The sequence below is a fragment of the Varanus komodoensis genome, unplaced genomic scaffold (genome assembly GCF_004798865.1).
Source record: "Varanus komodoensis strain SLA01 unplaced genomic scaffold, ASM479886v1 scaffold9, whole genome shotgun sequence".
In the NCBI taxonomy this organism is placed as follows: domain Eukaryota; kingdom Metazoa; phylum Chordata; class Lepidosauria; order Squamata; family Varanidae; genus Varanus; species Varanus komodoensis.
The window spans coordinates 32,648,329-32,668,807 of NW_025336598.1; the positions used below are offsets into that span (position 1 = coordinate 32,648,329).

At 43.9% G+C, this 20,479-nt stretch overlaps 1 protein-coding gene across 2 annotated transcripts in view; it reads left to right on the plus strand.

The window, feature by feature from the left end:
• Positions 1-20,479, plus strand: part of LOC123017174 (fibroblast activation protein alpha) — a 61,722-nt gene that overhangs the window by 8,651 nt on the left and 32,592 nt on the right. For both annotated transcript variants that reach the window (XR_006413547.1, XM_044418337.1), the window contains exons 6-15: positions 19-71; positions 3,261-3,333; positions 5,226-5,346; positions 7,075-7,229; positions 8,505-8,608; positions 10,162-10,297; positions 15,008-15,052; positions 16,420-16,524; positions 16,618-16,688; positions 18,183-18,236. Coding sequence is in view for 1 of the 2 variants with exons in the window: in XM_044418337.1 (XP_044274272.1) it covers positions 19-71; positions 3,261-3,333; positions 5,226-5,346; positions 7,075-7,229; positions 8,505-8,608; positions 10,162-10,297; positions 15,008-15,052; positions 16,420-16,524; positions 16,618-16,688; positions 18,183-18,236 (917 nt within the window). In the remaining variant the exon portion in view is untranslated. The remainder of the gene's footprint in view (positions 1-18; positions 72-3,260; positions 3,334-5,225; positions 5,347-7,074; positions 7,230-8,504; positions 8,609-10,161; positions 10,298-15,007; positions 15,053-16,419; positions 16,525-16,617; positions 16,689-18,182; positions 18,237-20,479) is intronic.

A 20,479-nucleotide genomic window follows, 5' to 3' on the forward strand; every position in this document is an offset into this window, starting at 1 on the left:
CTAATGTAACTTTTTCAGGTTTGGCGTCACTCTTATACAGCATCCTATCACATTTATGACCTTATCAATGGGTAAGAGTCTAAGATTTTCCTCTTCTATACTGAAATACAAGTATTTTTGTTTAGTGCATATGATCATTCTTCTCTTGAGACTCCTGTGAGGCATCATAGTTTCCACTTGGGAAAAGATGGCAGGTTATCAAACAGGATAATTTCTCCGGTGACATTACCCAGTTTTTTCTGATGATATGCTTATTCAAACAGCTTATGCAGCTTTTCTACTTGAGGCATTTATCACACACTCATCACTCCCTACTCTCTGTTGTTTAGGGATTCTGTGATCATAGAGTGACTCTCCAGTTTCACTTTGGTGTATAATCAGCATTTTTGGTGAGGAGGGAAATGCAGCATTTCATTGTAAAGGAGAAAGAAAGCAGGACTTTCTTTCGTGCATTTCATAGCAAGAGTAAACCATTTTCTCTCTTCAATGCACCTTTCTCAGCATGACTCTTATACAGCATCCTATGACATTTATGATACACCATGGCATCACCTCTCTATGTAGCAGAAAAGCAGGAAAGGAAATGCTCTCCATGTTGTGATTAGATGGATCTCAGTTCCACTACAAAATTGAAAGTGTGTACACCAGTCAACACAGCCTAGAGCACAAAAAATCAATATATAGTTTTCCTTTGGAATCATTTAGATACAGTGATAATATCATGATAGTGTATGTCAATGAGAATTTTCACATACCGAATAATAAAAAGCTGTGTAATAAAAGTGATGTTAAATGTAAGCAGAGATGATATGAGCCTCAGGTGTTTTCCAGCAGTAGAAAGAGGTGCAGTAAGCGCAGCTGATATTTTCCGCTGTATGAATGCAGTGTGGCTTGGATTGTAATCCTAAGCTGGTTTAGCATGGAGTGAGCCCTACTGAAATCAGTAGATCTTTCTCCCAGGTAAACATGCATAGGAGTGACCTGTGATCTACCTGTGATCTATTTGTTCTACCTGGGGTAGAACAAATCTAACCATTTTAACTACCTTGCAGTTTTGAGGAGTTTGTTTATTTGGTTTGTTTCCCAATTGAGTTTCCTCACTTATTACATGATCTTTCATTTTGTTTCTCCTGCATAGATTCCTGCTTTAACATTCCATCTTACATTTATCTACAATATGCTAATTATAAGAATCTTTTTGTAATAAACATTATTAAATATAGTGTAATTCCATGGACATGGATAGCCAAGCTAGGTGCATAATGCATTCACTTTCATATTGAAGGCCATGCAACAGAATCATCTTAGACTGCGGGGTGGGGTCCTCCTTGAGTTACACTGAGCCCAATTTAAGTTAATATGAATTACCATTAAACTGTCTGTATGGCCTGGGCCTAGCGATAGTGTGAGGACTTGAATGAATTGATGGCGTTAGGATGCCAGGCAGACATTAAAACCTGTCAATTTGAGCTCTGGGTCGATTCTCCCACAGCAACCCAGAAATCCCAGTTTGCAACGAAGTGTGTCTGGATTGTTTAGCCCCAGCAGGATCAATCAAGCCCTTGTTCCCACTCTATATGCAAACCCCCAAGATTTAAAAAAGGTTGAATTGACAAAAGTAAAAGTGGAAAAGGGTGCTTCCAGACTAGATTTTTTTTTTTTTTTTTTTGCTCCATTGACCTGTCTACTTCATAGCACTTCGTAGGGTATCCAGATGTTGCTTTCTGCCACTTCTACCCTTCTGCACCACTCCTTTCATTGTTTTTCTTATCATAGGAAATCGGTAAAGAAAAAAGACAGGTTGCCTTACATTATACCTTGGACTCAACTGATGCTTTTGGGGGGAGGGTGTGGGGGAGATGACAACATTAAGTGTATTTGCATATATAAAGTAAATGTATCTCTCTTTGGGCAAATGAGTAGAAAAGCAGGGGACTCTAACAATGTAGGATAGGCATCAGAGTGGTAGAAGAGCACCATGAAGGATGATATTAGAAGCCAGTTGGGCTTGGGACTATTCTTAGAGTGGAGACCCATAAGAATCAGGGATATACAAGCAAAAAAAAAGCCGCTGCCCAGCCTTCAGGACAGGTTGAAAACAAAGCTGGTAATGAATCAATTGATTCAGAGTCTGCATGCTGGAGCAGAGAGGCCTTTGCTCTGACCCAACACACCTCCACTTATTTTCTTGCAATTATTTGGAAGCAAACCCCGTGGTAAACACAGAGAGTGGCATTCCCAGGTAGATATGCTAAGGATAAAGCCTTAAGTTGCATTTTTTCTAACAGGATATCATGTTCCTATTTGGGGGGGGGAGGGGAGGCTGGGCAAGGTACCCTCCCTTGAGCATGTCTTCTCCCTGATCCCCATGATCTTACTGAGATGGGGGATAGGGGGTGCTGTTCAGACCCTGCCAGTACCAGGAAGGAAACCCAGAGTAGCAGAGATGGTGATGCTTCCCTGTTTCGGGCCATAAGCTGTTGCTGCTTCCCTGCCATCCCTACCCAACCAAAGAAGTGCAAGCAATGGCTCCTCTTAGCTGCTTCCTGCCTTACTCTGGATGGGTGAGGATGGCAGACATGGTGGTGGTCATTATCCAGTAACAGAGAAGCACTGCCTCTGGCTCCAGCTGTACCCTGAACTTCTCAGCTCTCTTGCGCTGCTCTGGCCACCTGCCCTGAGTAGCACAGGCAGAGGGACTCCCCCTCTGTTGCAGCCTATTGCTGCCTCTCCCACCTGCTTCCTTCTCCTTGTTGCCTCTGCACTGATGTACACTTTGAACGAAGAGCCCAGAAGAAAGATTATACCCAAGGCAGTGCTCCTCTGTAATGCAAAGGGATAATGCGCTTTTAAAAGAGGCAGGTGTCAGTCCCAGTGTGCATGACTGTTCCCCCTGCCATGCCAGTTGCTGGCACTGGATCTGAGTGTGCGTGAATTCGTGAAGCTGAATGCCCAAACAGGTAAAATTCTGACAGTTCTAGACAACTTTGGGAATGCCTCAAGGCACCAGAGACTCATTAGGGACTGCTGACATTCACCTGATATGATTATCACCATTCACTGGGTACATACGTACAAAAAAGAAGAGAAATACATATATTTTTGAGGCATTTACAAAATTTGCTTGGGTTTGCTGATTTAGCCAATGTGAATTTTGACATTCGAGACTTGTCTTGACTGCAATGCCAAAATCATTAAGAAATACTGACTGTAAAAGCACTGTGTCATTCCATCTTTCTTTCCCTTTCTCCCTTTTTTAGTGTTTTTGTCACAGACTATGAACTTCCACATAACATTCAGCATATATCCTGGTCATATGTTGGACACAAATTGGTCAGTAAACGAATGACATGTGAGAATAATGCTACTTTTGGATGAGCTTTGTTTGCCTTCAGTGTTTGTGCAGGCATCATTTTCACAAGCCTTTTATCTTTGTTTATCTACTATGCTTAATAATGTTGAATGTTCGAGTTAACACTTCACTGGTGCACAGAGCTATATGCCATGCTGGATAGGTGTTCTAACATAAAGTGTGTGCTTTAGCAGAGTTCCCATGATATCATTTGATCTTGGATTCAGCACTGTGCTTGCCCAAAACAAGGTACAGGAACCAAAGTTTGCTACTTTGCTGAAGACTATGGATTCCAGCAATCTCGTCTCTTCCCAGATGTGAGGACAGAGTTTATGCCAGGGTGCCTAACCCACAAGCCGAGGTGGCCTTCAGCTACATGTGGTGCAGCCCTGACCCATTTTTTCCCTCAGCCAGTCTAGTCAGCCGGGCTGCAGGAAAGGCCCATAAAAAAGGGGCCCCAGAAAGACCAAAGAAGGCAGATTTTCTTCAGCAGTAAGCAGGGAAAGCCTGTTGTTCTCAGAAGCAGAAGCAATTATATGTAAAGTTTATATCAAATACCTTAGATTTTTGAGGTGAGCTGTGTTTCCCTGCATGAAAACTAGCACTGGGGTTTACCTTGCCTACTTGTGAGAAGAAACACACAACACTGAGCTATGCTCTGTATATTTAGTGGGAAAATGTCCAAATTGGTAAGAATTAATTTGTGCATATGTGTACATCTGCATGTGTGGCCCTTCCCCTCCAACATAGCCTGGGTGAGGTTGCAGGTGCCAAGCGGTTGTGCAGCAGTGGTGTTAAGAAGCCTTGGACACTGGGTTGGGGCAGTAAAAAATGCCCGACAGTTAAATAAGTGCAGTGGCAACACTTGGCCTCAGCAGAGTGTATTTCGGCAGCCTTCGCTTCCTTCTAACAGCACCCTGCTCATATCTGTTCAGGCATGGCTGGTCCCAACCCAGTCTCCCTTCTGCTTTCCCGGTGCTGAGCAAACTGGCAGCAACGGTGGAATAAACAGCCTGCTTTCTCTGCCAAGAGGAACAGGCATGGAAGAGCTCTGACTTGTGGGCTTACGAAAACCTAGGCCTGGATTCAGTTGCTTGTGTACCATGCTGCCTTCCTAGCCCTACGGGCGCACATGGATAGGTGTGTGTTTCGGCATTCAGGGTTGCCCTGCACCACCACAGCTGCTCACTTGATCCTTATCTGGCCTTCTGCTTTCTCCAGTTATTCAGGCTGTGTAGTGGTAAGATATGCAGCCATCACATTTGCTTTGCACAGCCAAACTATAAAATACCCTTGGCTTGGAAATGGTGTCTTCCCCACCACAACCACCAGGTGAGCTTCACGGTGGTGCTGAGACCTGAGCACGGATAGCTCCAGTCTGAGGGCAGTGATGTATATTCTCAAGCACACTGCTCTTAAAGCATGCAAGGATCAGCAACCTGGCGCCCTCCAGATGCTTTGGACTGCAACTCCCACAAGCCCCTGCTAGTATGTCCAGTGATCAGACATGATGGGACTTGCTGCTTACAGCCTCCAGGGGGCACCAGGATGCCTTTCCCTGCCATAGAAAAGAGCTAGATGGAAAAAAATGGGCCCAATCACAAGGTACTTTGCTGATTCCCCCACCCTAATCTCCAGCTCCCTTCCAAACCATTGTAAACTACTCCAGATAGTTGCCCCTGTACTTTGGGAGTAAACTTTGGCACAAACAGAACTGCCTGCGTACAAACACAACTACCTCCTGCCTGTTTTGAGTTATCTTAGAATACAGCTCCATATTTATATGTGCTGTACTCCCTGAACAAATTTTTACTCTAAAATTTTGCTCTAAAAAAATTACATCTTAAGGAAAGGTGGATTTTTTTCCTTCCAGGCTTATGTGTACCAGAACAATATCTATTTGAAACAACACCCCAGAGAACCTGCTGTTCCAATAACCACTGATGGTAATTGGAATAAAATATTTAATGGAATTCCTGACTGGGTTTATGAAGGTAAACTTCCTTTTCAAAGCAACTGTATTGCTATACTAGACAGAACAAAACTATGTGATGCCACCAGTCAATGTTCAAAGACTGCTCTTTATCATTCTGTATCCACTTCACAATTCTTCTAAGAAATGTGGTTTTAACTTCCTGTATCTTGATTTTTCATATCCTGTCCCATCTTTCCTCAGAACAATATTTGTCCTATTCAGTTTCTTCCTCTTCCATGTATCCCCAGATGTCTTTCTACCATAAAAGTATCTGTTTCCCTTATAATTTGATCTTTTGCTTATCTGTAAGATTAGGACATCATTTCTTTTAATTTTCCTTCTAAAGTTCTTCACTGAGCAAAGAAAACATAGTAAATAATTTTGCACCTGTAACAAATTTTTAATTAAGTCTGGTCTGAGGAATGGGAAAGCAGACTGCATACAGAAAAGGTTAATGGGTTGCAGCCAGACTTCAGGGAGCAAAATTATGCTGAAACCTCTGCAAGCACAAGGCAGTGGTCTGCACTGCATTGGGGGGAATCCTCTGGAACTGTGTGAGAAGTTCTGTGAGGCAGCAAATGGGAGAGGGGAGTAGCGGCAGACGTCCCTGTCCTTGACTTTCCTCAGCTTCCCCAGGCTCTCGGGACCTTCATGTCCAAGGAAGGGCAACTCAGGGCTTCTTCAGGCCTCTTGCTAGTCAGAAATGGGAGCTCAGGAGAGTAGCTTTGGAAATGGGGTTTGCCAGGGGACCACCTTGAAGGTTGATGGGGTGGTTTGGCCCTCCATCTTCTGTACCTTCCAGAAAACTCTGCAGAGTCTGGTTGCTGACCAAGGATCATCCTGATTTAGTATCATCATTCTGATTTAGTATCGTCAAGTGGTCATAGGTGTTAATTTTCATACAGTAATGAAATCAGACAGGAACTGTGTACTCAAGTTTAGAGGTAAAAGACAAAATTGACCTACATTGAAATGTTCCGATCATTTGGAAAATGCAAGTATTCCAGGATGTAAAAATATGTAATGATCTAAGAGGGAGAAAAAACAGTGGCACCTCACTCTTGCTTGTTTTGAAAAGAGCAGTCCGGTTATGGTGGTTGATAGGGAATCGCCAAGCAAAATGTGACACAGTTTATAAGGGCAGGATCCTGTGCATGTTAATTTCCTTCTGGGAAGCCATGCTGGCTGTTGTACTCTGGGAGTTTCTAGGATTCTTTTCCCTATCTAAACATGCATAGCATTGTGCTCTAAATAATCAAAAGAGACAATACATATTATTTCAGCTGAATTGTACTTAAAAGCTGAGAGGTAAGAATGTTCTTACCTTCCCTTTCTGGTTCAGCAGAGGCTGGAGTAATGGCAAGCTCCATGATGCTGTGCTACCTTCACACTGGGGATGTCAGATCTGCCTCCCCCACTTCCTTGCAAACACACTATTAATTAGCTTGGGACTTATCCAGAAGAAAGTGGGAAAGAGAAATCAGAGCAACGGAAATTGTGCCTCGGGTGTCATTTTTGCTATGGGCCTGTCATTAGGATAGATGCAGTTGTGGCAATTTATCAGAGAAACACAGACACGGTCATGCACGGACTCTCTCTCTCTCTCTCTCTCTCTCTCTCTCTCTCTCTCTCTCACACACACACACACACACACACACACACTAATGGTGCTCTGATAAGGCAGTGGTAGCCTGATCCTGATCTTTTGTAGTAGAACACAGATGAGATCTTACCTAATTTCTTTTAGAGGAAATGCTGGCTGTGAAATACGCGCTGTGGTGGTCCCCACATGCCAAGAATCTGGCATATATACAGTTCAATGACACGGAGATACCAGTTATTGAATATTCCTTTTATGGTGAGAAGCAATACCCTAGAAAAATAACTATTCCATATCCAAAGGTATGTTGATTTTCATATTAAATAAAATATTATTTATATTGAATAAGATTGTATCATATTTTAACACATAGGTGTTTGGATTTCTCATATTTAATGATTAGGGTTAGACTAAAACTGGATTCAAGTGTTGCGTATTTCAAAAATAACATAATGAAGGACCTGATCCATCTCTTACCCTGGAGATACAGTGGGACACACTTAGCCCCCACATTAGAGTAACATTCAGCATTCAAGATGGCTGCTGACAAGGGAGGGGGAAGATGTGCTTTGTTGTCACAGACTCTTATATGTGCAAAAAGAGAAATGCACACAAGAAGGGAAGGGGAATAAGAGGCTGAGGAATTAATCACTCCCTTAAACATTTGTTAAAGGGGAGTTGCCAGGGGGTGGGATGCAGGGTCCTGGCTTTCATTATTTGTTGCATGCCTGATGGGCTAATAGACACCAGTCTGCTATGAACATGGAAGGACTACGCTAGGGTTGGGGAATGTTCCCCAGATGTTGTCATACTCCAGCTCCTACCAGCCCCAGCCAGCATGGTGGTCAGGAATGGTGGGAGTTGTAGTTCAATGACATCTGGAAGGATCAAGATTCCCCAGCCCTGGTATAGTCCTAAAAGGCAGCCTACAAATACTGCTCTGAATAAATAAGGAAGCTTTTTTTACTGGGTGAAAAGCACTTCCGCATATGCATTAAACTGCTAGTCAAGAGATCAGTGGCCTCCCATTGCAGACTTGAAGAGGCACTGGTCGCTTTCAGCACCAGTGTGCCAGAGCAGTCTCACTGATCTTCATACTTCAGAGACAGGCCTTCAGAACTGAGGACTGAAAGAAACTGCAGCAGGCTCTCCAGGGTTTTGGAGAGGAAACTTTTCCCGGCCCTCCCGAAGATGACAAGGATTGAATCCTGGATTCTGTGCATGCAAAGCATGTTCTTTACCCCTGAGCTATAGCGCCATCCTTGTAGATAGAGCTGCTTTAAAAAGCCACCAAGCCCTTAAGATTTCAGTGAAGGATCAGAGAGCCCAAAGCTCCCCTTTTGAAAACATCATGATAGAAAAATGGCGCGTGGCATCACAGAGCTTCCACTGCTGCACTGCTTTGCCAGTCTGAAAAAGTGGTGATAAAAACAGTTACACAAATCTGTTTTCATCATGTGTGACTGAAATAGTTTCCCTGTAAAGGAGAAGGTTTAATTTTAAAATAGAAAAAAATGTCTTAACCAAATCCTCTAGATAATATTTTGAATAATCTGCTGATACTTTTCCTTTTGAAGGCTGGAGCAAAAAACCCTACAGTTAGAGTATTTGTGATAGACACTGCTAGCCCTGAAAGTTCGAGCCCAAAGGAGATACCTGCTCCAGCAGCAATAGCATCAAGGTCATATCTTCTCACATTCATCTTTTCTTTTGCAAGTAATAGAATGTTATTTTGAACTGTTTGTCCTTCCCAGTACATTTTTGAAAGATTTGTCTTCTGTGCAGGAGTTCTTATATATGCTGTGAATCCGTAGAGTAGGTTTTGATGTTCTGCTGCCATCAGAGCTCTCACTGGGAGGGTTGGCATGACCCAAAGAAAGCTCTGCAGGATGTGGCTTATGATCCAGCCTACCACCCATATTCCTGACAGACAACTGGGCGCACTGGGGGCATGGTGCCTCCTCATCACCCTCCTCTCCCCTCAGTCTTCCTGCAGGTATCCCAGGAGACACTGTGGGAGCACCAAGGTTTCCGCTTCCACAGCCACTTGATAGCATGTCAGAGGATGTCGGGATGGGGGACCACCCATCGCTTCAGTCTACTCATGCACAGGCAACAGGATGGCTAGTGCCACACCCAGCCGGATTGGCTGGCTGTGGCAGCAGGACCCCCTTCCCCTCTCTTGCCACTGCGAAAGAGGCCCAGTGGAACATGCTCCCTCCACCTGGCCTGGCATAGCAGCTGCCCTGCAGCATTCTGCATGGCTTCCTCTAGAGGCGGCCAAGTACAATACAGCTTGCCCTGTGTTGCTGCAGCTGCCAGCCCTTCTGGGGCAGGGTCTGAGCCTTGCTGGGCTCACCCTATTCCAGAGCTGGCAGGGCAGAGCACAGCTCACCCTGCACCTCCCCAGACGTCGGCCTTAGTCTGCTGGCCACAATGGCTTGAGGAGCCTCTGGCGGCTGTCCTGAAGGGCTTCTTGTGCACTCCATGGTAACGGTCATCAGAACTTGCACAGAGCCACTTGGCCACAGCAGCAAGCTGTTTTTGCCACTTTTTGCCAAGAGCCTTTTTGGCAAATTGGTTTGTCCCCTGGTACGTTGTGTTATCTGGGTGTGTATGACATGGTAGGCCACCAAACCCTAGAGCAAGCTATGGCTTGTGAGGGCAGCTTATCGGCTCATCTTAAGCCACTGTGACACAACCAGTCTGGGGTCAAACAATATGCAAGGCCACTCACTGTATGATCCTTAGTGGGGTCTGGAAGAACGAAGTGGTGGATCTTCTACAGAGATCGTGTGGAGGGGGCATTTCCTGGTCTTGTTAGCTTGGCTGATCTGTGCCCCCCCCCCCAACCGGAATCCTGGCCAGCACCACTAAGAGGGATATGAAATAAGCTATACCAATTCGTGGCTGGCAGATGAGGGGGCACCACTTCATCTAAAGGCATCAGGAGTACCCTGGGAGATGCTTTGAGGAGACAACTCTGCTGGGAGGGTGGGTTGCTGCCATTTTCCCTTGCACCCAGCCTGGTGCAGCTGCCATATTCCACCTTATGGGAGGGCTGGTCTGCTATGGCCAAATGGAGACCTCTTCAGTGTCATCACCCTCTGAAGAAGGCTGCCTGAAGGGGATAAGATTGCTCCGCAACCTGTCCTGAATGTCTTATTATCACTACAATACTAGTGAGTCTCCAGCCACACTCATTTGCCCTTTTCTCTTCCCTTTTCTCTTCAGTGATTACTATGTCACTTGGATTACCTGGGTAACAGATACCCGAATCTGTGTGCAGTGGCTGAAAAGGGTCCAGAACTTCACGGTGTTGGCCATCTGTGACTACAATGAGTACTCCAGAACCTGGGGCTGCCCAGAGGTATTCTTTTCCCACCCGTCTCATGTTTAAAACAAGAGTTGCTTCTGGCAACTACTAATGAGCATTCACAGCAATACTGTTGCTTCTGTATAAAAGGGTGGAAAACATATTCCCAACTCTGAGTTGGATCTAAAGCTCCCCTACAGAAAGAGCAGTTCCAGCAGCCCAGAACAGAAGGGACCAGGTAGGAGATTTCTGACCGTTCCTCCTGCACTTCCTGAAATTTGAACTGGCTCCAACTCTTTCTTTGGTTTTTAAAAATTACTACATGGGGACAATATCTAGTTTCAAAGTCAGTTATGCAATGTTAGGTTACACTAAAATCCAACAATTCATCAGCATTTAACCATCCCACTCCTACCCTGGCTTCAGTTGCGCTGCAGTTAATGTTTCTGATTTCTCTGCTGACATGGAAACAAACATCATTTTGGAAGCATTTCTCACCCCCTCTTATGAAAGGAGGTCCAGTTTTTAACCCTCTCCTTGTGTGTGTGTGTGGTGGTGGGTGTCTTCTTTAGGCTTTCAGGGTAAGAAAAAGTCCAAACATTTGTGCTTCTGTCATCTCTACCTCATTTCTATGAATTCCTACTACTGTAGTAATAGCATGTCAGAGAGCCTTAGCAAGAGCTGTCGATTGTGCTGCACCAGACACCCTGTTTCTGGACAGCCCTCCTTATTTCCCTAGTCTCATTAACTGAACTGTAGCACTGAAATTCCTTTTGCCTTATTTTCGCCACTGCTGGCAGAGCCCCTATACAGAACGCAGAGCTGCATGCTAGAAATGTATTTGGGTGATGCTCTGTCCCTCTGAAGCGTTTTGCTGGGCTTGGAGCTGGAGCAGTCAGCATCCTGGCAACCTCAGGCCCTCTATCCAGTAACAATCGCACTCCTCAGCATGTCCTCACCGGATGAGAGGTGCTGCTGAAACCGCTCTTACACTTTGTTTAGAGAGTGCTTTTCTCATATCAATCTGCACCAATGGTTATTTAATAGGCGTGTGAGCAGATGGGAGAACGCCATTAAACTGTGTTTATTCAAAAGACCTCTGGGGGACTATATTTCCATCACTTACTCTGTTTTCTGTTCAGAGTGGAAGTAGTAATGCATAAGAAGTGGGGGCTATGCTGTACACTGGGAGACAATAAAAAGGACCGGTGATACGGTCCTGCAAATCCAGGAGGGTACACTGAGCTTTATACATTGTGAAATAAGACATATAAAGAAAATACAAATATAATATCTCCCAGTGAATTAAACTAAAAGCAAGACAAGGTTGTGGTTCATCAAAAGGCCTCCAAGGCTACCAATGCGTTTATCCAGAGCTTCAGATGTGACAGTCTTGCAGAGGTCAATGAGAGTCGCTTATAGAAATGAAACAGTGGGCACATTTGTGCTTTTCACTGAAATTAGGATTTAGCTGTGCTTAGTTTTATAAGGGTCAGCACCTTAGTTGAGTGGATGGTGTTTTACGGGGGAAATGCATCAGCAAGGGTGGCATCACAGGAATATCTTCTTGTCCGATTTTCCCCTTGTCAGTCATTGGCAATAAACCATTGCTTTTACTAAATCGCTAATGGGTTTGGGAGAAGCTTGATGTCCCTTTGCTAGGAAACTGGGTGTGTTATTTAATATAGAGCAAACATTTCCAAGCAAGAAATGCAAAAGCCACCAGCTTTCCCCCTTGTCCTGTATTTGAAGCTTTCCATTATAAATGATTCCGCCCCATACAATTCCATGAAGAGACTTCAGCATGGGATCCTTTGGTTCCCCCCGTGCAAGTCAGCAGCCCCTTTCTTCCTCCTTCTGTTTATCTGTGTCCAGTCTCAGGGAAGGGTATGTGTGCTTATTGCCAGAGGACAATAATTCAGATTGAGAATGGCGGCCTTGTAAGGAGTACGGGATCACCAGCACTGCAATTCCTTCATTCGCTGTGTCATTACTGACAAAGCTGCAGAGTGATGTTGCTGCGGGACATTGTGGGCCGTTACAGTGGCCGTGGCTCATGGAGAAGGGGACCCAGAACAGCAGCTCTGGGCCCTTGTCAGCTCCCTGATGATGCTGTTGCTGCCTTCCAGCTTGGCTGTATTTGGTTGCCTCTTAAGGCTGGCTCCACCATTAGGCTGAACTGAGGCAGCCACCTTAGGCAGAAGTAGCTGGTAGGAGAGGGGAGAGTGTAGAAGGACAGAGTTGTAAGAACTGCATGGCTTGTCCTGTGTCCCTAAGTTAGTCTGCTGTCCTCAAGTGCAGTGGAGGGAATCATCCCATAGCCAAATATGGGACTCAACATTTGGTTACTGTATGTTGAATTAGGTGTTGGAGGTGCCTTGCCTTCACTTCACAGCATCAAAACGTCTTAGAGTGGCCCCATTTCCTTCTATAAAATGCAAAGCCCAGTGAGCAGCCTTATCCAACAGACATAATCCTGGGAGCTTCCTGAGCACCCTTCCCTTTCAGTAAAATTTTTGACAGTCTCAAGTGCTCAGCATAGTACAGTACTGAGCCCCTGGAGGAGAAGATATAACCCTGACTGTTGAAAGCAAAATACTTTCTTCAGAACATAAAGTTTACTGAAAACATTTCACAGAACTCCAGAAGGTAAAGAAATATTTCATCGACAGTATTAAACGTATCTCAAAGAAAATAAATATGTTATATACATGTATAAATCAACAGTATGCAACCTTGTCAAACATAGCCTCCTAATAATTTATTTTCATGTAAAAACCAGAATGCTAAATGTTTGAACCATACATTAATTTAAAATTTTGGCAGTACACTAGGAACTTTGAAAGTGAATCATAAGCTAGGAACTAAAGCACATGGAAGACTTTTAGCATATCAGTCTAATTTTACCAAGTTATAATAGCATATGTTGAGATTTTTGTATAAAATACACCATTCAAATGGCTAAATGTGGAGATGAAAGCAACAATTCAAGAATAGTGGAGCTATTTCAGAAGTGCTGTTAGGTGTGATCAGTATTTTGCTGCCTGGGGCAAAAAACCAAGATACGGTCTCATTCCACAGACAGAAAACATATATGTCAACACCTTCACGCGACAGCCTCTTCCACTGCTCCTGAGGAGAACAGGCTAAGTTAAGAATATTGTGTGGGCCATTGTTCTCCAACAACTTGCTACTTCTTGTCATCACACAGGACCTGGGTTGCAAATCCAGGAGAAAGAAGAGAGGAATGAGCAATCTTTATGTTGCCTCTCTTTTTGCCCTAAGAGACTCCAAGTCAGCCTTTCACACCCTGAGCCATGCAAGCTAGGGATCGTGGAAGTTGTAGTCCTCACATCTGGAAGGTACCAAAGTGGGAGGACTGCTTTAAATGTTCCAGTTTCTACAAAAAGACAAAAAAGAGTAAGAACATTCCCAAGTACTGCAAATGTCTAAGGAGTAGGAGGATCTGTTGTGTTGGCCCTAAGAGACTGCAATCAGTTGGACCCAGCCTGGAGCTAATAGGAGGTTAAGCACAATGAATTTTCCAGAGACATCATACTCATTAGAAGCAAAAATAGACTGAAGCGGAGAGCAAAAGGTTGTGCATACTTTGGGAAGTTGCCACTACTCATTACCAAGAACTAGCATATTATGCATTTCAGGCTGTGGGTTCTGTCAGTGCTCTGTGGGATCCCAGGGTTCTGCTATGGAGCAAATCTTCAGTGGGGGCCAGGTTAAGAAGTCAGGTTTCACAGGAAAGTAAGTTGGGAAGAGATCAGCTCCCAAGGGGGCTGGCAACCAAACAGGATTGCTGGAAATTGCTCCAAGAAACAGCAAAGTGGTTAGCTGCCTTCAGGCTGGCTGGCTTCACCTCTGCACTAACTGAGTTGGGGCCCGGCCTGTTTTTGTGGCCTCAAGCTACAATGTTGTGTAAGAAGCTGCGGCATGCAACTGTCTTCTTGGCTAATGTCCTTAGAGGCTGAAGATGGCAAGGCAAGTGCCTCTACATGCCGTTTCTGGGGAGTTAGGTCCTGGGGAGCTGGGACCCCTGTGATGCGTTCCTGTGGCTGAATCCTCTCCCTGCACTGTTAACTCTGTCAGGGGACAAGGGGTTGGTGGCCTCTGAGGATGGGAGTTGGAGTTCCTGGTCCATGATACAGTTTCCAGATTGATGCAAGGGCTGCCATTATATCTGTTAGTGAACAAACCTATTTTCTGTTACGAAACACACCAAGTCTGGTGTTCCTGTGCTCAGCTGTTCCTGCTCAGCTGTGGAGAGCTATATTGTAAGATTATCACCTTTCAGACTGGATGTAACAGAGGCACACCCTGAAAAACAGAGTGTGAAAGATCCCTTTCAAAGAGCAGTTGGGGAAAGAGGGAAAGGCTCTGCAGAAATCTGGGGTCGTGCAAATGTGCGTGCCATTTATGGATCTCGGCTCATTTTTAAAAAGCACTTGTGAAGATTCTAGATTGCATTTGGCAGGAAACATCTGGCATGAGGTGGGCTTAATGAAGTGCCATCATGCTGACACGGGTTCACACAACACTTCCAGGGAAGGGATTCATATGGAGTCCATGCATCATATGCGATGTCATTTATCTGGTAAGGAGGAGGAGCTCCCTCTTTGTCTCCATCCTGTGAAAAAGTTTAAACCAGGCCTTAGTTTTCAGTGTCTGTGTTTGATTGAAAATTATCTTCTATGATACCTATTCCACTTCCGTCACATGTTGTGACACAGTTGTCTTGTTTTAACTTTGCAGGCTCAGCAGCATACAGAAGAGAGTCACACAGGATGGGCTGGTGGAGTATGATGATTATTACCTTTAAACTTTTGATTTTGTTAGAAGTATGACAGATCTTCATTGGTCTACACAGACAAGGATTTTGTTTTGCACTGTTTCAAATCCATGCAATTAGATTTCATTTTAAGAAGTGCTTTTGTTCTTTAACAAGGAATTAAAATGAAGTCTCATTTAAGGATAGAAACCGGAAGAGGAGGAAGAATATATATACATGTTACAGTTGTGAATATAAATGTTCAGAAGAATTACAGTATATTTCCATTTGTATATATCTTGCCCTTTAGTTTGCATGCACTTGTTTTTAGCACTTTCAAAGGGACCGAGGGAATTTCCCCATCAGCTGCTGAAACCTAAGTTGGAATTTAGCCTTGGTATGCGAGAAGAATGATGGAAGCATGTAGCAACTAACTAATTTGTTACTACGTGTTCAAATGTTCACAAGCAGTACCATGAATCTTGAAGTGTAGTATTGCACTTTTATGTAAAATGCATCCTCATATGGAAAAGGACCGTGACCACCACAGATATACATGCCATGGGGAAGTCTGGGAACAAGTTGTCTATTATTTTTAAAGGTATTTATTTAAGCATTATGAAAATATTTTTCTACACTTTTCACTAACATACACAAATTATAAGAGCAGTCATTTCCCCTCTGCCCCCACATCTGGTTGGAAAACTAACAGTAGGACAGGTTATTTTAAAATTCTGCCACCCACCATGCTCAGTGCATTATGTACAGCTGATTTCCATGGCTTCATTTGTACTTCATATATTTATTTATTTTTATTTATTTATTAAAACATTTTTATGCCGCCCCATTCGCCGAAGCCTCGGGGCGGCTTACAACAATAGATAAAACCAATAAGTTAAAATATACATATAAAATAATCATAATAATTTAAAACACACATTATAAAATAAGCCGCCCTGGCCAGATAAAATTCAGTAGTATTAGCATTTAAAATGTTGCTTAAATAAAAAGGTCTTCGCCTGGCGCCAAAAAACAAATGACGGCGGCGCCAGGCGGACCTCTCTGGGGAGCGCATTCCATAACTTAGGCGCCACTGCTGAGAAAGCCCTCCTCCGAGTAACCACCCTCCTAATTTCCTTCATGGAGGGTTCCCGGAGAAGGGCCTCTCCCACAGATCTCAAGGGGCGGCTGGGCACATATGGATGTAAGCGCTCCTTCAGGTAGCCAGGACCCAAGCCGTTTAGGGCTTTATAGGTCATTACCAACACCTTGAATTGGGCCCGGACTTCAATGGGGAGCCAGTGAAGCTGACGGGGAACTGGAGTCATGTGAACATAACATGTGAATATATGGCTTCTGTATCTTATTTTTGGTATGTTTGTTTGTCTTGTCTCAGTTCTTTGTTTCAGGACCATATTTCACTTCAGACAGCTTTTCATACTACAGAATTTTTAGTGACAAGAATGGTTACAAACATATTCATTACATCAGAGACTCAGTGGTATGTTAAACAGAAAATGAATTGAAAGTTCTCATAATATTGTAGTGCATGTGCAGAAATAAGTACCTGATTCCAAATGGTTCATTTTTGTAGGAAAACGCGGTCCAAATCACCAGCGGAAAGTGGGAGGCCATCTACATTTACAAAGTCACAGATGATGCAATGTAAGCATGCCTCAGCGTGTTGGTTATGTCGCTTGTCAATGGAAGTTGCTTCATGCAAAACTTAATTTTCCATTCAACTTACATAGCAGATACCCATTTTGCAGGTCAGCATCTGAGGACTTCCCAGATGACCTAAATCAATCAATAAATAAGGATCCCCATTGCCAATTATTGTCTTGAAAGAACCTGATGTTGCATTGAACCTGGGCTTTACAGACAGACAGCTGAATCACTTTTTGAGTAAAGAAGCCCATTACTGGAGGTGCCTAACAATGTAGCTGTGAAGATAAGACACCATTACATATTGACTTAGTATTCTTGGTGCAATAAATATGGATTTTGGCATGCCTGTTTCTGGTTGCAATCCAGGGATTTTGCACAGATGCTGTGGCTACATGTACCTACGCCAGTCATGAAGCAGCGAAGTGATCAGCTGCACCATGAGACCAGGGAAGGAGATGGGGGGGCTAAATCAACCACGCTTCAAAGTTCCTTTTCTAGTGGGGGAGGGAGTGGCATGACTTCTGCAAGCACAGCCGGATTGGGAGGAGGACCAGAAGGGGCAGAATGCCTCATGCTTCCGGATAGTAATCCAACCTAACCTGCACTCACTGTCAGCTACACTGAGGGTGTGGGAAAACTGGCTTTATCAGGGCACTTCCCGTAAAAAAACCTTCTTGGGCCAATGCAGTTCCTCCAAGAACGAGAAAGGCAAAGGGAAATCTTATACACACTAACCTGCAGTGTGTAAGTCCCATTAAATGTAGTGGGACTTACAAGTAAAGGTCTCACTGAGAGTGATATAACCCCATAACATACCATTTGAGAGCCTGGACAAACTCACGTTTGAAATGCCTGTTCAGCTTCAAGTAAAGCACAATTATACCCCACCTCCACGACCACAAAGTTTTTCCGTCATGCTGGATGTATGAATGGGCCGTAATGCCCTGGATGTAGAAATTCTGCCACACTCCACTGCTTCTCACTCAGAGAGAAAAGTTCACCCCTCCTCATCACAGGGATGGGTTGAGGGGAAGCGGAGGTGAGCTCCAGCGCACAAGACATACAAATGCAGATATATTCAGGTCTTTGCATTTGCTAGGATATTGTTGCATGTTTCTCCAGGGGCCTAGCAAAAACCTGCATGTTGATTGTGAATTTATTTCTGGCCAGTATTGATCTTTGGCCAGAGTGGCACCACAGTAAGGCAGACTCAAGGGAACTGAGAGGTTTAAAGAAGTACAAAAGAATTTTAGGGGAAGGGGGAACTGAAGAGAACAAGCATGCTGAATGGGCTAACTGTTGGTGGAAAGAGATGGAAAACTGGGAGGAATGGGAATGGAACAGAGTATCCTGAGAGAGGGGATGGATGGATGGATGGAATGTTTACACTGCAACATTTTCTTGCAGATCCCGCTTGTAGAATGCACAATAATGAAGAGCTCCTTGCTCTGTTAAAGGATGTTATATTTGATAATGTGAATTGCATTCCAGATTCTATTCAAGCAATGAATTTGAAGGCTATCCAGGAAGAAGAAATATTTACAAGTAAGTTACCATAAAATACTTTATTTGCTTCTGTGGCATTATTTACAATTTATTATTTTGTTGTTTATTTTTCAATTTATATACTTCTTGGATATCTCTGTTTATAAAATTATAGATTAAATATGTCATAATAAATACAAAAACTCATCGTTTGAATATGTAAAATGAAAGCAAAAAGCTCAGATTTAATAAACAAATTAACTAGGCAGCACAAACATTCAGGCATGGGTTTTCAACAGGCACCTAAAACATGCCACAGTTGGTGTCTCCTGAATACAGATGGGGAAAGCATTCCATAAGGTAGGCACTCTTTCCAAGTTCCTGAAAGATGGCAGTCTGCAAGTCACAGTAAAACAAGGCCTTCTGTAATGATCTTGGTGATCACACCAGTCTATACTGAGACAGGAGAGCTACCAGGTTTTTCTGGGCTTTGTATGCTAACAACACCACCTTGATCTCAGCACAATAGTTAACAGGTAGTCAGTGCAGCTGCTTCAACATAAGTGTAGTATGTGCAAGGTAGCAAATCTGTGCTGACTACCACATTCTGCACCAACTGCAGCTTCTAGACTGAGCTCAAGGGCAGCCCTAGCCTAAATGCAAAGATACCAGTGCACATGTGCAGTGCCCGGTCTATTACTGTCCAGAAAAGGAGATTGCTGACATAAGAGCTGCAGCTTATAAAAGGCAATTCTTACACTTGGGCTTCTAATGACAACAGTAAATCTAAGAATACCCTCAAACTATTTACCTGCCCATTCTGAAGGACTGCAACCCCATTTAAAATAGGCAATCTCCCTACTTCCTCTACCGGAGAATTGCCCCTCCATGGAATCTCTGTCTTGTCAAGATTCAGTCTCAGTTTATTGGCCTTCATCCAACCACCCCTGCTTCCCTGCACTGGTTCAGAATGCCCATGCTCAATCCTGATGTAGATGTTACAGAGAAATAGACCTGGATGTCATCAGCACACTGATGGCACCTCACTAAATTCCCAGTGATTGCCCAAACAGCTTGATCTAGATGATCAGGTGTGGGAAGCTTCTTCCAACTCATGGGTGGAACTCAGCTTTGGAGAAGCTCTCCAGGGCTGTGTTCCCAGTGGTGGGTGGGGCTGAAAGCAAAAGGGACCAACATTTATTTTTAAATACCAGCAAATTGTAATTTAAAGTTGTTATTGCCAGTAAATGAGCCTTAGCAGAAGCATTAGAAACCTTATTGGATGAGGGAAAGCTTCACAAAAGCTGGAAAGCCATCAGATAGCCGGTGGTTTAGGGAAAGTAGGAGAAGGGAAGGGAGGAACCTAGGAGGGCCACATCTGAAGTTCCCCACCTCTGATATCGATATTAGATTGCATGGGGACCCCAGGACCCTGGAATATCCAACAGTGTTTGACAACATAATTACCAGACAGCAGAAGCACAATCAGCCAGTGCTACCTTTGGAAAGTTCTAGATATATGAGGGAAAACCACTACAAAACAGTTTTCCCAATTCCTAATTCCTGGAGACAATCCAAAAGAATACTGTGAAAGTCAGTGGTATCAAACATTGTTGAAATAGTGAACAGGAGCGACTGAGTTGTACTCCCTTTATCTTTCTCCTGCAAGAGACCAACTGTCAGTACAACCAGAGCTAATTCTGTCCCAAAGACTGGCTTGAACCCAGACTGAAGCAGGTTGAGATAGTTCTTACTTTCCAACATCTCTGCCACTGCACAGCCACCATTTCCTCAAGCACCCTGTCCCAAAAAGGGATGTTTGTAAGCAGGTGATGGTTGGTATCACTCTTCAGATATCAGGAAGAGGTTTCTCAGAAGTGGATGTGCCATCACCTTCTTGAAGATGCCGAGCAACACCTCTTCAGGAAAGATGCACTCACCAGTCCCTGGATCCTCCTGGACAGCCTTGAATAAGCCAGGATGGGCAAGGGTCAAGAGAGCTTGTTGTCATCTGCAGCTGACTTTCTACATTTTCACACCTCAAAAACTCAGATCCATGTCATTGGGCCAGATGGTTTATTGGACATTTCACCAGCAGGTTTCAGAGAGCTGTAACATACGTTTTACAAAGAAAGATGGTGACAAACCACCCGGGAGAGGAGCAACAAGGTGCCCTTTGAGAAATTCCTTGAGTGAGTAGCACTCACCAACTATGTAGGCACATCTCACACTGTTTCTCTGGACTATTTACTCCAGAGTGTAATTGCATCTGTGTTTCACACAAGCATTTTGGATTGCTTCCA